This window comes from Muscardinus avellanarius (genome assembly GCF_963383645.1).
Source record: "Muscardinus avellanarius genome assembly, chromosome: 3".
NCBI classification, from domain to species: Eukaryota; Metazoa; Chordata; class Mammalia; order Rodentia; family Gliridae; genus Muscardinus; species Muscardinus avellanarius.
The window spans coordinates 102,571,390-102,587,617 of record NC_137788.1 but is presented as its reverse complement, the minus strand read 5'-3'; the positions used below and the strand labels follow the sequence as shown (position 1 = coordinate 102,587,617).

General features: G+C 36.4%; 1 protein-coding gene across 2 annotated transcripts in view; it reads right to left on the bottom strand.

The window, feature by feature from the left end:
• The window catches only part of MAGI3 (membrane associated guanylate kinase, WW and PDZ domain containing 3), a gene marked incomplete at both ends in the record, with an annotated part of 258,307 nt that overhangs the window by 76,642 nt on the left and 165,437 nt on the right, over positions 1 to 16,228 (bottom strand). For both annotated transcript variants that reach the window (XM_080693205.1, XM_080693206.1), the window contains 2 exons: positions 4,379 to 4,588; positions 9,291 to 9,410. In XM_080693205.1, the coding sequence (XP_080549331.1) occupies positions 4,379 to 4,588; positions 9,291 to 9,410 (330 nt within the window). The remainder of the gene's footprint in view (positions 1 to 4,378; positions 4,589 to 9,290; positions 9,411 to 16,228) is intronic.

Here is a 16,228-nt window from a genome sequence, read left to right as displayed (position 1 = left end):
CAATCATCCTTTATCCAACCAAGCCATGCAATTCATCAGTCTTACTATCTTTCACTTTATTTACCTTCTACCCATTTCCCCCTTGCTCTCCTTATCCAAATTAAATTCCATGATCAATCACTATTGCTCCCATGTGAACACTCCCGATACCTGCCCCAACCTAACTTCATCACACTTGGCTGGCTAAGCCATAACTCTGCTCAAGGTCTACCCTCTACCTATCCAATGCCAGTTACATGTGCTGAACATAGGCAGAGCTAAGTTGTTCACTTTAAATTCATGATTGATAGCCTCTGGAGACATTTAATGACACAGGACAATCACAGTACATCTCTTTAGTCCACTCACTCTGATACTCTCCTAGATAACTATTGCATACCTTCCTTCTCCATCATCATCTATAATAGTTCATCCTTATCATGACCCACAGTGGATCTCTGCTGCCATGAGTAGCACTGAACCCTGTACATATGGTACTTTGTTTTTTCCTATGTTTTTTCCCATGATGATTTAGTTTATAAACTAGGCACAGTAAGAAATGAGCAGCAATCACTAATAAAAAAATAACAATTATAACCATATATTGTAATAAAGTTTATCAATGCAGTCTCTCTCTTGCACTCTGGAAATTTCCCATACAGTAATATTTTCTTATTGTGGTTGGTTGTGGGTAATTGAAACAACAGAAAGTGAAACCACAGATAAGAAAGGACTATTGTATTGGCCTCCCTCATCCCTAGTCTCATTTGATGCATTTGATGCCCTTGTTTCCTATTTCATTGAGAAAACAGAAGAGAACTTCCACAAACTCCCACCATCCCATCTACACAGCAGCTGTGCCCATTTACTCCACCATCTGCTACCACTGAAGGACTGTCCGTACTTCTGAGACCAACCCCCATTCATGAATTATATCCCAGGTCCCTGGCCTACAGCAATTCTCACTCTCCTTTGTGCCCCACAGACCTTCCGTAGTGAATCACATCCATCCCCATATACATGTTATTTCTCCATTCTTTAAAAACAAAACAATTCTTTCCCCTCTGGCAACCACTCTACTTCTTTTTCTTATACAAAACTACAGAGAGGTGTTTTTTTTTTTTACTTGCTTCCTCTACTCTTTTCTAATTCTCTCTGGAAAACATTCCATCAAGGCTAAAACTATTCTTATCAAGGTTGCCAATATACATTGCTAACTTTAATGGTCAATTTTCAGTTCACATCTTATTTGAGCTACCAGCAGCATCTGGCAGAATCAATCACTTTCTTCCTTGTGACCTGGGTAACCTTCTTACTGGTATCCCTCTTCATGACCATACCTTCCTACTATCTCTTCTCAATACAGGAACCAGAAAGAGCCTGTTAAAATCTGTAGTGTATTCTTTCACTTAAAACCCTATTATGGAAGGAAATTCCCTAGTGTACATGACGTACATTCACAAACATATCAAAGTCAATCGCTAAGCCAATCATGAGAAAAAGGGAGGGGTGAGGGAGTGGGGTGGGAAATGGAGAAGTGGGGAAGGGCTCAATGAGTGATGTGTGCATGTATGCCTCTACCATCTTGGACCCCATTAAGATGTATGATTTCAATGCGAGAGAGAGAGAGAGAGAGAGAGAGAGAGAGAGAGAGAGAGAGAGAGAGGGGGGGAGAGGGGGAGAGAGAGAGAGTGTGTGTGTGTGTGTGTGTGTGAGAGAGAGAGAGAGAGAGAGAGAGAGAGAGAGAGAGAGAGAGAGAGAGAGATGAAAAAGTAAAACTTTAATGGTTTCTCATCTTAGTGCAAAGGCCAACATTCTTCCAAGTACCTACAAGATCCTATACAATATGCATTCTTCCTTTCCCAATCATTATCTAAATGACGTTTTTGGCTTCTTTCTGATCCTATTCTATTGCTTTCTGTCATTCTGCTCCAACCACTTCTAATGTGTGGTCCACACTGTATCCAACTACATGGGCTTCATTGGTGTTTGAATGTTTCAGCATGCTCTCACCTCAGGGTATTTATACTTATGGTTTCCTCTGTCTGGAATGTGCTTTCCTCAGACACTTTGATTTAACTCACTTCTTTCAATTCTCTTCTGTCACTCTATATAAAACTGAAAACCTTGACTGTGACTACTTTTTATCCACCTTCATTTTCTTTAGTTACCATCTAACACACTATATATTATTTCCTTATGTTGACCAGTTCTTACTTCCATCAGAAGGTAAGGTCCATCAGGGTAGGGATTTTGTTTTGTTAACTGCCTCATTCCTAATGGTTAGCACAAATGGCTAGCACTTAATAGAATTCCAAATGACTAAGTAAAGACGTTTGCTTCATAGCCAAAGACTTAGATATTATTTATATTATACCTCTTTTGAAAAAAATTTAGCATTACTGAATAGTATACTTCGTCCTTTGTGGACATATTAGCATTACTTTGGGTTAATTCTTCAACAAGATGTAAAATAATACACATGCTGGTGTATACCTACCTTCTCCCGACTTCTATTCACAATAATCTTCTGACATTTCAAGGCACAAAACCTAATTCCTAAAAGCAATACACAAAGCACAATCCCTCCCCCTTTAAGTAAGTTAACAACTATGGTCAGTATGTACTCAGAAAAGATGAGATACTTTTTTCCAGATGTTTTAATATATTTTCATTTAAATATTCTGATTTTTTCTCTTATAAAGAAATATATAAACAAATGTAAGTATCCTACAGTATCTATACACAGGAGGGAGCTTACAGGCTGCCTCCCACACACTCTTGGATACACTCCCTTTAAATATTATCCTCAAAGAGTATGAAACATCTGGTTCAACAACTGGGTTACATGACAAGCATAAACTATGGAGATTACAGATAGGTTTAAATCCAAGGGAATCTCAGTGATCACTAACAGGCTCTGCATTAGGAAATGAAAAAAGAACATTTTCTTCCCTCTCAAGTCCAGAATATATAAATTTCCACAGTGGAACAGATCCATAATATCTAGTCCAAGTATTCGGCATTTTAAAATATTAATAGGTTTAATTTTGTAGGAAAACTGGCATCAATATTAAAAGGATATATCATGTAATGATTTTTTTAATAATTTCTAAAGAATTACACATAAATTAACTTAAACCTTTCTAAGTCCATTTTCAGTCTTTACACCCAAATACACTGAGCAATTCATTTGACTTTAAGCACAGTATGTACCATAACTATGGGAGAAGTTAGGACAACAAAACAGAACTCACCATCTAGAAGGTAATATAAACAATGCATATATTAAAATGGCAAATATGGTATATATAACAAATTTTAATAACTACTGGAGTAAAAGATCAAGGTGTTTTTGGAAACTGATATGGAGATGGTTCTACAAATTTGGGGACATGTGCAGTATTTTTTAGTTCCCACTATGTGCCCAAAACATACTGGTTTTAGTGCAAGAAATATAATAATGATCAAAATAAGCAAAATTTGCAGCCCTATGAAGCTTACAGTGTAGTGCTTTGAATGTTATTAGAATAAATATCATAAAAATAAGTTTGTCTGTGATTTTATGGTTTCTAGTTTCTTAGTTAAAAATATAAGAATCTCTTGAGGCAATCACTAATTTATATGTGTATGTCGAGGGGTACTGGGGATGGAACCCAGGAGCCTTCTACCTACAGGCTTACCACCAGACCTATCCTTTTTTCCTTCTCTTTTTTAAATTTGAAAACAGGATCTCACTAAGTTGCTGAGAGCCTTGCTAAGTTGCTGTGTCTGGCTTTGAACATGTGAATCTCCTGTCTTGGCCTCCCAAGTACTAGGATTACAAGGATGAACCACCATACCCAGCTCACTAAATTTTTTAGGAGTATCCAAAAAGAGAAAATTCTTTACTCCTAAGTAATAAAACAGTCGAAGAAAACAAGTAAAAAAATACAAGAGTCATATCTAAAAATACTTTGGAGTGCATCCAGAATTTAAATTTAAAATACTGTTAAACCTTTCTGATAATTTTTACTAACAAAATTTTAAATTCTATGTACTATAGGTTGAAGGCTATAAAATACCTATATTTTGGTTTCATCCTGTAAAGTAGGATTTAGGCTAATAACACCCCCACATTCCAGATCAGAGATAAATCTCAAAATTACACTTTATTGCCATATTCCCTAACATGTTTATTTTACCGATAGTTTGTTATTGGTTTATCAAAATTAGGACAACTAATTTCAGTTTATAGGACAGTCTACAGATATACACATTGTTCTATATGCAGCCTTTTCAAGACATCATGACTCATCACTTCTCTCCAAGTGTTTCATAAAGATTTTGCTACTTCTAAAGTGATGTCATGGTAAAGTCAACTTGGAACCACCAGCTAGAAGTCCATCTGTTTACCAACCTGCATTTCCACTGCCATTAATAGCATCCTTCTCCTCATCTTCCTCCTCTTCAGGAAGAGAGCTGTCCATTCTTTCCATCTTGCTGACAGATGTGGTTCGTTTTCTTTGAGATTCTGTGTCAAACTCATTGTCAAAGAGGACCTGATCGACTGGATCTGGCTGGAAAGGGCTGGGTTCTGCCGGAGGCTTGGGAGTACCATAGAAATTTCCTAAAGTGTACAAAATAGCAGGAGCTGAAATCACTAATGCTGAATTGAGAGAACAATCTGACCTAGTATATGCCTCTGCGCTATTCCTTATAGCCAAGTTTTTTAAGGCCTACCATTGGCTAAAAGAAGGCCAAAGTGCTCCTTAGAAGAGAGAGGGAGGAAGTGGTGAGTTGGCCAGGGCCACCCTCCCCCCTCATGCCATTTTGGCATGGGACTGTAACTATTTTCTGTTTTTCTATTTTCTGTATTTCTATCTTTCTAATAAACTTCTTTAAGTCTTAAAAAAAAAAAAGAAGAGGAGGGGAAAGAAACAGGGAAACAAACTATTATCTCAATATTTCTTAAACACAAATTATCTAATACTTTAATGCTACTAAGGCCAGGAAGTTGATTATGTATGTAGATAAATTATTCCTATAGAGTTCGCTTTACATGGGTTCTAAATTAGGGCCTAATTTCTAAATTTAAAAGCAATTAATATAGTATATTAGCATAATGAGTATAAGAGTAACTGGTGTAAAAGAAAGGTAAAATTAATTCAGATAATTTTGTTCTAAAGTACATAATAAACTATTTTGGTAAAATGAGGGATTACTGGGCAAAGTATAAAGCTAAGAACCAGCCTATATAAAAATGTAGGATGTTCATTTAATTTTTTAATTTTTCTGTTCATTCTAATTATATTATCTGACAATTTATTAAATAGAGACCTTATTAACCTAACAATATTGGCTTATTTTCATGAAAGCAAGAAATTAAATTGTTTCCTTAAGGATCAGTGATTTTTGAGATTACAATTAAACATTGCAGAATAGAATGAAAACAGTTGAGTATCTTTTCAACATATATAGTTCCTACTGGACACCTATGCACAATGAGAAAATGGTCAAAGGTTACCTAGGGCTAGGGTAAACCTCAGTGGTAGAGTGCTTGGCCAACATGTGGTAGGCCCTTAGTTGGTTCCTTGCTCTACAAAATGTAAAATGAGTAACAGACAGACAGAGACAGGCAGGCAGGCAGGCAGGCAGGCAGGCAGGCAGGCAGGCAGACAGACAGACAGACAGACAGACAGACACACACACACACACACACACACACACACACACACACACACACACACCAGGTTACCCAGCTACATTAACACTCTGTGATTCCTACCAGTTTTGACCTTGTATCACATTATGCTAATTTTATAAAAAGACAAATATGGTTAGAAAGTTAAATACTCATGACCTTTTAAATTAAATTACACCTTCCAATCAAGTTCTTTGGTTCTAAGGAGGTAATTAAGATGTTCAGTCACGTAAGGTAAATTTATGAGGTAGGTGAATTTTTTCTTCTAGGGTAAAAAAATTCATAGGTTGTTCCATATAACACCGAGAGAAATTTAGAAATAACATAATATACCTTAAATTGATAATGATTGAAGAAGCTTGTCCACCTTTTCTAAAGATCATAGTAATATTACTAAAAACACATTTTACTGTGAATTCTTAGTAATTACTATAGAATTCTACTTTTCTTAAGGGGAACTTAGAAAAATGCAGAAAAAATAATGCAAAAACCTAGAAAAATAATATACTGGACATTATAATTGCTATCCAGAATCACTGTGAAGATCTAAGAACTTCATAATAAATTTTAGTAGTTTCTCTGTTTAAAAAGATAATCAGTGGACTTATATTAAAAAAAAATAGCATACCTGTGTAGTGGCAAATCTGTGTGGTCACACAGGAGGATTAAAGGTTTGAGGCTAGCCTCAGCAACTTAGCAAGACCCCAGTTCAAAATAAAAATAAAAGGGGTTAGGAAGCATAATTGGGAGGTAGAATGCCCTTGGTTCAATACGTAGTACCAATAAATAAATAAGTAAACAGCATTATTTATAAATTAAATGTATTTTTGAGTTGTTGGTAAAAACTAAATATTAAAATTTTAGCTTTAACAAAGTATAAAATTCCAAAGTTTATAAACCTTGACTATAATTATCAACAGGAAATTTAAAAAATCTTTTGTAGCTTTCTGTTTCTCCTAAAAAAACTTCTCACTTTTTACAACAGAACTACCAACAATCAAATATTTTAAGTGCATATAAAATTATATGTGTAATAATATCAGAACCATATTTGAAATATCTATTTTAATTACATGTATTTGAATTTTTTGTGTGTGTGGTACTGGGGGTGGAACCCATGGGCTTTCTACCTCTGGGCTATACTCCCAGACCTGTTTTATACTTTATTTGGAAACAGGGTCTCACTAAGTTGCTGAGAGCCTCACTATGTAGCAAAGGATGGCTACAAACCTGTGCGATCCTCCTGTCTCAGCCTCCCAAGCGTGGGGATTACAAGTGTGCGCCACCAAGCCTGTCTCATGTATTTGATATTTTTATATTTATACTTATTTACTTATCCTCCAGATAATAACTGTTGCCAGATTTCTTTGAAATCTCCCTTTTTTCTCCTTAAATACATACATATATGGTCACATATATTAATGCCCTAATTTCCTGACCCATCCTTCCCACCTTCTCTCTTAACTGTTCTGAAGCTGGTTTGTGTCACTCTCCCAAACACTACTCATATCTAGGACATAGAAAGATAGTACTATTGTTTTAATCAAAAGATTCAAGTATTTTCATGATATTATATGTTTTTCATAAACATACTGCACATTTACTTTTGCAACTTTTTATATAATTATACTTCTGAGACATATGTGTCTCAGACTATAGCTGCTATAGGAACCCTCATGCACTTCTGTGGGGACTAGAGAACAGAGAGCTAGCCAAAACTACTTCCTGAGATTGATATATATATATATATATATGTCAACAATTGTGCTCTTAGACAAATATTCCACAGATATTCTCACAAAGGTTTTTTACAGAAAGCCCTGTGTGAGAATATTCAGTGTACCTTTACCTGTACTGATGGGCAGTTTGAGGGAAGACCATCATTAGGAGAATGATTAAGTTAAATGTGATGGTTTCAAATGTGATGGAATACTATACGGAAATTAAATTCAGTGGATTACATATAAATAGTAGAGCAACATGGATTCATCTAAAAACATAGTATCAAAGGAAAACAATAAAAATCTGAATGATATATAGAACATAGTTTACATGTAAATAATGAACACACACAAGACATAATACATGTTTTGCAAGAACACATAAAAACAAAAACATACATATTAAGCACATCAGAATGGTTAACTATAAGAGGGAGGCTATTTGCATAAAAGTGAAAACAAATAAGTAGCTGTCTTTTCCTTTGAAAAGTCTTCTGTCAATCTTACCCAAAGAAGACATTCCTATCATTTTTTAAATCTCTTGTTTTTGTTCCCTCCATGACATCTTAATTTATAATTATTTTGTCTTTTTGACTGCCTTCCCCAGTAAGAGGTAATATCATTAAGGCAATAGCATTTCAATCTTATTTAACAGAGTATTCCTATGCTCTCTTATAGTGTTTGGCCCATAATGGTACTTCACAAATGGTTGTTAGTCGGATGGATGGATGGATGGATGGATGGATGGATGGATGATGGGTGGATGGATGGATGGATGGATGGATAGATGGATGGATTGATGGTGGATGGATGGATGAATGGATGGATGGATAGATGGATGGATTGATGGTGGATGAATGGATGGATGGATGGATGGATGGATGGATAGATGAATCATGAGAACTAAGACCAGAAAGGGTTGTTAGGGAAAACTTAGCAGGCAAAAGGAAATGACTGCAGGTTATGAACAAAAGAGTGCTATGATCCGGGAATGCACTTGAGGAAGACCAGCATGGTAGCAATGGGCAGGTGGACTGGACAGAAGGAAGAAAATAACAAGAGATCAACTGCAATAGCCCAGACATGAGCTTGTCCAGAACATGTGAATGAGGTACTGAAAGTGAAAAGAAGAGCTATAAAGGAAGAAATTACTAGATGTGGTAGCTGACTGAAATAAATGCAAGAAAAAGGAGGAAGTAAGTGATGACTCCATTGTTTTGAGCTTGTGGTCCTGCTACAGAGAGAAATTATTAAGAATTTCTTTTCTGAATAGAAAACAAACATATATGTGTATATACTTAATTCAAAGTTAGGTGATTATGGGTTATCATCCCTAGGCACTGAAGGTATTATCATCAAGTAAGAAAGACATGATCACTTCTTTTAGAGTTTGTGAAACAAGAATCATAATAGCATGATAAAGCATCATGTAAAAGTCTAGGGTGCTAGGGCATAGATAAGCCTTTCAGTAAAAAGCAACACATACAGATTTATACTTTCTGGAATCAAATAAGACCAATTATTCTGTTTCTATTGTTTTTTTTTTAACTCTCAACTTATTTTTTTTTCCAAGATAGTCAAGGTATATATAGTTTTTTAAAATACACAGATGTTAAAATTCCAACTACAGATGGCAATCAACATTTATTAGTTGTTAAGATATGAAATATGCAAACTAGCCAGTGTGAATTTTAGTATATTATTCACAATCAACTTTATAAAATGATGGAATACTCTTGGTTTTTATTTAATGCCATTTTAACTAGTAAATTACAAATCTCCTAATAAAAATATTTTCCTAGGAAGTTTTGTAAAAAAAAAAAAGCATTTTACTGATTAAGTTCCTTCTGAAATATCTGCAGTCATTGAGATTGTTTTCTGAATGCTGTTAACATTGGGAGACATACCATCATAAGTTCCACTTTCTAACAATGCGCCACTCTCTTCCAGTGCTTTGAACTGCTCAACAGAAATGAAATTATAGTCCACCCCTGGAACTTCCCCATCCCTGGGGGCCCTTGTAGTGCCTAAGAAAAAAAGAAAAAGAAAGAATATATTGTAAAGTGCGTTTAAACTTATAAAATACTCAGAGTAACAGAAAATTCTGTTTAGTGAGAACACATGACTAGTTTCAGGCAACTTAACATTATTAGGTAAAAAGTAGAACAATAAATGCAGAATGAATAAAGATACTTTAATACAACCTAAAAATAGCCATAAAATTCAAAACTACAAAAACCTTAAAAATCATTTTAGTGCCAAAGAAGGGTTAACTTCACAAGAGACAACAGTTACTTCTTTTAAACCTCAATTATTACTACTTCACAGCAAGGAGAGCTAAATCTACCAAGAGGCTTCATTTCCCCCACTCAAACTTTATCAAAGTATAATTTATAAATAAAAATTGTCACATACTTACGGCATACAATGTGATGCTCTGATATATGTATATATTTTGAAAGACAGATTTCATTTTAAGTAGTTATCTTGTGTATGTCTTTCTTCTCTAGTATAAATGTAAACTCACATTTTACCTACTAGTCATGAAAGACAACAACAAAAAATTTTTATAAGTTCTTTTTTTTTCTTCTTCTAGTAGTGGGGATTGAACCCAGGGCATTCTACCTTAGAGTTACCCTCACCTGTCAAGCCTATTTTTTTATTTCTTTATTTTTGAAACAGCTCCCTATGCTGAGAGTCAGCACCTCCCTCCACAACAAAGCGAGCTGATTTGATTTCTAAGTTGTGTTCTAAGTTCTACTCACTTAGTAGCTGAGGCTGGCTGTGAACCTTTGATCCTCCTGTCTCAGCCTTCCAAATACCCGATTACAAGCATGCTCTATCACATCCCAGCTTAAGTTCTTTTAATGCCCTTTATTTTAAAACTTAGACAAATATTAATTATGGAGGTATTTAAAAATAATGAATGCAACCTTAAGAATGGTATTTACATAATGCTTCTTAGCCATCATTCTCTTGAAGTAGTTAAAAAAAACTATGGAGTAAGTAAAAAGGTTTTCTAAGACTGGCTACAGCAACAGATGGCTAAATTTCTATATATTAAGAAATTCATGCTGAAGTAAAATCTTTCTTTCAAATCCAAAGTATACATTCAGGTTATAGCAGCACTGCTACATTTGACTAAATTTTGCTAAACAAGAATCAGTGAGTTTTTTTTTTTTTAATACTTTTTTATTTTTGGAAACAGGGTCTCTTAAGCCAGCGCGGCTGGCTTCGAACCTGTGCGAATCCCAAGTGCGGGGATTACAAGCGTGTGCCACCACACCCAGCAATCAGTCACTTTAATGAACTGATACTAAGAAGAGTGCTTCAAATACTACACAATATTAAAACATAAACCCAAAGATCTAGGTTTCCCACCAGAAATTGAATCTGAGGTAGGGTAGCAAGTTCTGAACAAAAAAAGCCTTCCCAAACCTGTCCCTCCACATCCTCCCTATGCTGAGTCAGCACCTCACGCTCTTCCCTCCACACCATAGCCAGCTGATTTCATCTCCCAGATACCTCTAGACATTCCCTTCCTCCCCACAATCACCTCATTCATATCACCAACTGTGGCCTGTACTGTTGGAGCCCAGGCCACCCTTGGCCTCTCCCTGGCTATCTACCCCAACAAACCTCAGGCCAGAGCCTTTTCTAAGACAATCACAAGCAAAACAACACTAACAAAACCTTTTCCCACACCCCTGAAAGATTTCCCATGACCCAGCACCCACAGAAACAGCTCTTAGGAGCTCTCTGTGATGTGGCTGCTGATCCCCCTCTTCAGCTCCTCTCCTGCCTCACCCCCAGACTTCGGCCACAATATGTACGTTTTTAATTCTTTTAACATTGCACTTACCTCCAATAAGTGAGGCCACTATCCTATCCCTAGAACCCTTCCTATTCCTTTTCTATTCTTAACTCTGCTAACGCCTGGATCTTAGAAGTATTCAATACACTTAACTGTTGAGTTAATTAAAATTTTAAACAAATATAATTGTGCAGTGCCTAGCAATATTGGTCTTATTATTATAAATTAACTCATGGGAAACTCTTAATTGCTCCAATTTAGTTACATAACATTCTATTATAATCTGTAACATGAACATCCACAAAAATGGTAATGCATAATAAATGGTATTGATTTGAGAAAATGGTTAAGTCAATAGTCTATGCAATAATGATTCCACTGAATTTCTCCCTCATTTTGTAACCCAACTTTTTCTAAAAATGAGTATTCTTTTCATTTGTTTCCTATAACAGAGCATACAAAGGATGGAAAATATAACTTTCTTTTTTCCTTAGCATAATATTTACTTTCCATTTTTTCTTACATATTGATCAAACTACAGTGTTAGATTACCTAAGTCAATAGCTTTTAAATAGATTATTGTATTAAATAAAAAATAACTGGATGTAGAAGCACATGCCTGAAATTCCTGTACCTGAGAGGCTAAGAAAGGAAGATCATAGATTAGAGGCCAGTGTGCAGTAACTTAGCATGATCCCATTTCAAAATAAATGTAAAAAGGGCTAGGAGTGTAGCTCAGAGGTAGAATGCCCCTGAGTTCAATCCATAGTACAAAATAAATAAACAAAAAGTCAATTCAATGGTTAGAATTATAATTTATAGTTATCTGTGATAAATGGAAAAAACAAGGCCACAATATTTTATACCTACTCCCATTAAGAGGGCACCTGTTGCCTTACCCCTTGAACCTTGACAGATTTATGACATGCTTTGGTTTCTTTAACGGAGGACATGCAATTGAACAAGTGTAGGAGTCTATAATTCAATAATCACCCTCCTGGAATGTTTCCATCACCATGCAAGGAAATCCCCAAGGTCCCAGGCACATAAATGAGACCTTAGTCCCTCCATTCCCAGGTGAGCTGCTAATGGCTGAGGCTACATGAGTGGTCCTAGTTGAGCCCACCCAATTGTGGAATCACAAGAAGTAACAGATGGTAGCTTAAGGTGGTTTGTTATGCAGCAAAGGCTGAGACATAATCCAAATAAGCTCTATTATAAAAAATAATGACTATATAAAACCCAACTGAAGATCAAACCATATTATGAATAATCCTATAAAAAGAGCTCTGACCCAGGAAGCGGGGACACTTCATCTTAGTCTGGGATCATTATTAATGGTATAGTTTGGAGTAAGCACTTACTCTCTCTGGGATTCATTCTATGAGTTCTGCAAAGTGGTGCTAAATATGATGATGTTTGTGATTCTTTCCATTAGTAGGAATGAATGTTAAATGTGATCACTACACATACATACATACACACACACACACACGACTTAGAAAGCAGCATTAATGCTAATTCTCTTTACAAAGTATCATAAATTTCTACTTCTACCATAAAAATCTATATAAGCCCATACATACAAAGTTCTTTTCCTTCCCCTTCATCATCCCAGGACATTTATCATTTCGTATTTTCCCGATACCTTTATATCTTATGTAAGGTTTTCTACATCCCCTCTGTAATTTACCACTGCAGTTCTTCTTCTCTACACAGAAATTCACATCTGCAGTAATTCCCTCTTGTTCTAAGCACATTCAATCAGGTCAGCGCCTCAGACACTTCCTGACATGACCCGCTGTGTTCAAGCGCTCTCCACTCTGCGGAACTCGGTGATCAAGTCTCAGCCATCACATTACCTGACCTAGGAACCTGTGACACAACTCATCATTCTTCCTTTGTTTTATTCTGAATTACAAAGAAAATTACATAAAGTATATGTTTAAAGTTTAACAACGAATACGAAGTAAATCCACCTCGGTAGGGGAACAGATCACTGCCAGGCCTCAAGTCTCCTTGCCTACTCTGATCTTTAGCCTCTAGTTCCTTCCAACCCCAAAGCAGCCTTGACATTTGTGACAATGATTTCCTGCCCTTTCTATGGTTGTATCAACCAAGTGATGCATTTCTAAGCAACACAGCTGAGTTTTGCCTGTTTGCAGCTTTATGTGGCTGGAATTAGACAATATCCATCCTCCTGTGTCAACATAAGGCACTTATTATTAGTTTTGAAAACTTTTGCCAGTGTTGAGTGTGTAAGGCACTTACTTCACTGTAATACTTAACATGCAAATTATGAGATTAACCATCCTTTTTATATATTCACTGGCTACTTGGTTTGGCTCATTCCATCTCAACTCATGTTGAGGATTGGTCTCAAATTTCATGGTGTTGAAAGTGGTGGAACCCTTAACAATAATTAGGTCTGGGGGCTCCCCCTCATGAAGGGATTAGTGTTGTTCCTGTAATATGGGCTAGTTATCATGGAAGAGGGTTGTTATAAAGTGAGCCCACATCTCCCTTGCTTTTCTGGCATGTGTACATCTCTTGTGCATATGACCATTTGCATTGCTGCCATGAGCCCCTTACCAGAAGCCAAGCAGATGCCAGTGCCATGATTTTGGATATCCAGATCCATGTGTTAAAATAAACATCTTTTCTTTATAAACTACCCAGTCTCTGGGATTCTATGATAGCAACAGAAAATGGACTGACACTAGCCATATAGATTTCCTCTGTTAAAAGTGGCTGTTCAAATCTTTTCTAACAAGCTGGGCGTTGTGGAGCATACTTTGTAATCCCAGTACTTGGGAGGCTAAGACAAGAGGACCAGAGGTTCAAGGCCAGCCTCTGCAATGTAGAAAGGCCCTCCACAACTCAATGAGACCCTGTTTCAAAATAAAAGATAAAATAAGGCTGAGGGTGCAGCTCAGAGGTAGAATGCCCCTGGGTTCAATCCCTAATACCACCAAAAAGTTAAACAAACAAACAAACAAAAAAAACCCACAAAAACAAACAAATCTCCCTTCACTTTCTATTGAATTGACTATCTTTTAAATCTTGATTTGTAGTATATCATCAAATCATAAGTAACCAACAGCTTCTAAAATGCACTTTTTATCCCTGTGAAAGAAAAAAAAAACTATCAACAAATGAATAGATTACAAAACTATGGGATATGTACACAATGGAATTTTACTCATCCATAAAGAAAAACACAATTACACAATTTACGAGGAAATGGAGAGAACTGGAGGACATTGTGCTAAGTGAGATTAGTTAGTCACAAAAAATAAGAAATCAGATGCTCTCCCTAATATGCGAAAGCTAGAGAGAAAGTGGGTCATAGGAGGGACTCTAGATGAAGGAGAGTCTATAGATGAGCAAATAAGCCAACCTAACTGAGGGGATGGGAGGGGTTAGAGGGAAAACCTCTAATGCACATGATGGACTTTAACAAACATATCAATATCAATCACTAAGCCAAACATGAGAAGAAGGGAGGGGAAGGGAATGGGGTGGGAACTGGGTAAGGGCTAATTGGTTGACACGTGCATGTATGTCTTCATCATCTTGTATCCCATTAAGATATATGAATACAATGCATCAATAAAAATTAAAAAAAAACAACTTTGCAGTTATGATCAAAAAAATCCCAACCGTCAAGGTGTTAAAATATGAAGTAATTGTTTTAGCACTGATGAGGTACCATGGTCCTCTGTCAGATGAACATGTTGCATATGATGCATTTTTGTGAAATGTGATTTCTTGAAACAAAGCTTACTGAACAATCATGCACAAAAGTAACAGAGATCATGGATAAAAATGGGTCAGAGTTGACCTTTCAAAACCTATGGCAACTTTGTAAACAGAACACTGACAAAATAAAAATTCTAATTAAAATATTAATAGACATGTTAAATTCCTAATTAAAAATACTAGAAGCTTTGCATGTGTGACACACACTTGTAACCCCAGTACTTGGGAGGCTAAGTCAGGAAGACTGCAAGTTTGAGAAAAGCCTCAGCAATTTGGCAGGATGCTCAGCAACCTGTTGAAACCGTTTCAAAACAACATAAAGGCCGGGCGTGGTGACGCATGCTTGTATAAAAATATATGTATAGGCCGGGCGTGGTGGTGCACGCTTGTAATCCTGGTGCTTGGGAGGCAGAGACAGGAGGATCGCGCAGGTTCGAAGCCAGCCGCGCTGGTGTAAGAGACCCTGTTTCAAAAATATAAAATAGGTCTGGGAGTGTAGCCCAGAGGTAGAAGGGCTTCCAGGAACCCCAGTATCACCAAAAAAAAAAAAAAAAAGAAAAAAGAAAAGAAGGAGGAGGAGGAGGAGGAGGAGGAGGAGGAGGAGGAGGAAGAGGAGGAGGAGGAGGAGGGGAGTATATAACTTTAATTCCAGCAGTTGCTTGTGTCTGGGCAATATAACTTAGCATGATGCTTTTGAAATTCATGTTGTTCAATTTCTTTTTATACTTGAGATCATGTCATCTATGAAAAGAGATCATTTTAATCTTTTCCGAGGTTGCCTTTTCTTTTTCTTGTCTAATTACTCTGATTAGAATTTCTAGTGCTATGTTGAATGGTAGAGGCAAGAGAAGCCATCCTTACCTTTTTGGCTAATATTAAAAAAAAAAAACCCTGTTGAGTATGGTGCTAGCAATGGAATTTTCATATATATATATATATATATATATATATATATATATATATATATAGAGAGAGAGAGAGAGAGAGAGAGAGAGTGTGTGTGTGTGTGTGTGTGTGTGTGTGTGTGTGTGTGTGTTTACTGGGCACTGAACAAAGAAGTATTTTATCTCCAGCCACCCCGTCCAGTCTTTTTTATTGTTTGTTTTGAAACAGGATCTTGCTGCAAGTCTTGCTAAGTTGCTGAGGCTGTCCTCGAACCTGTGATCCTTCCTGTATCACCCTCCCAAGTACTGGGATTACAGGTGTATGACACCTGGCCTGGCTCATACATAACTTTCATTATGCTGCGGTAGCTTCCATTTATACTTT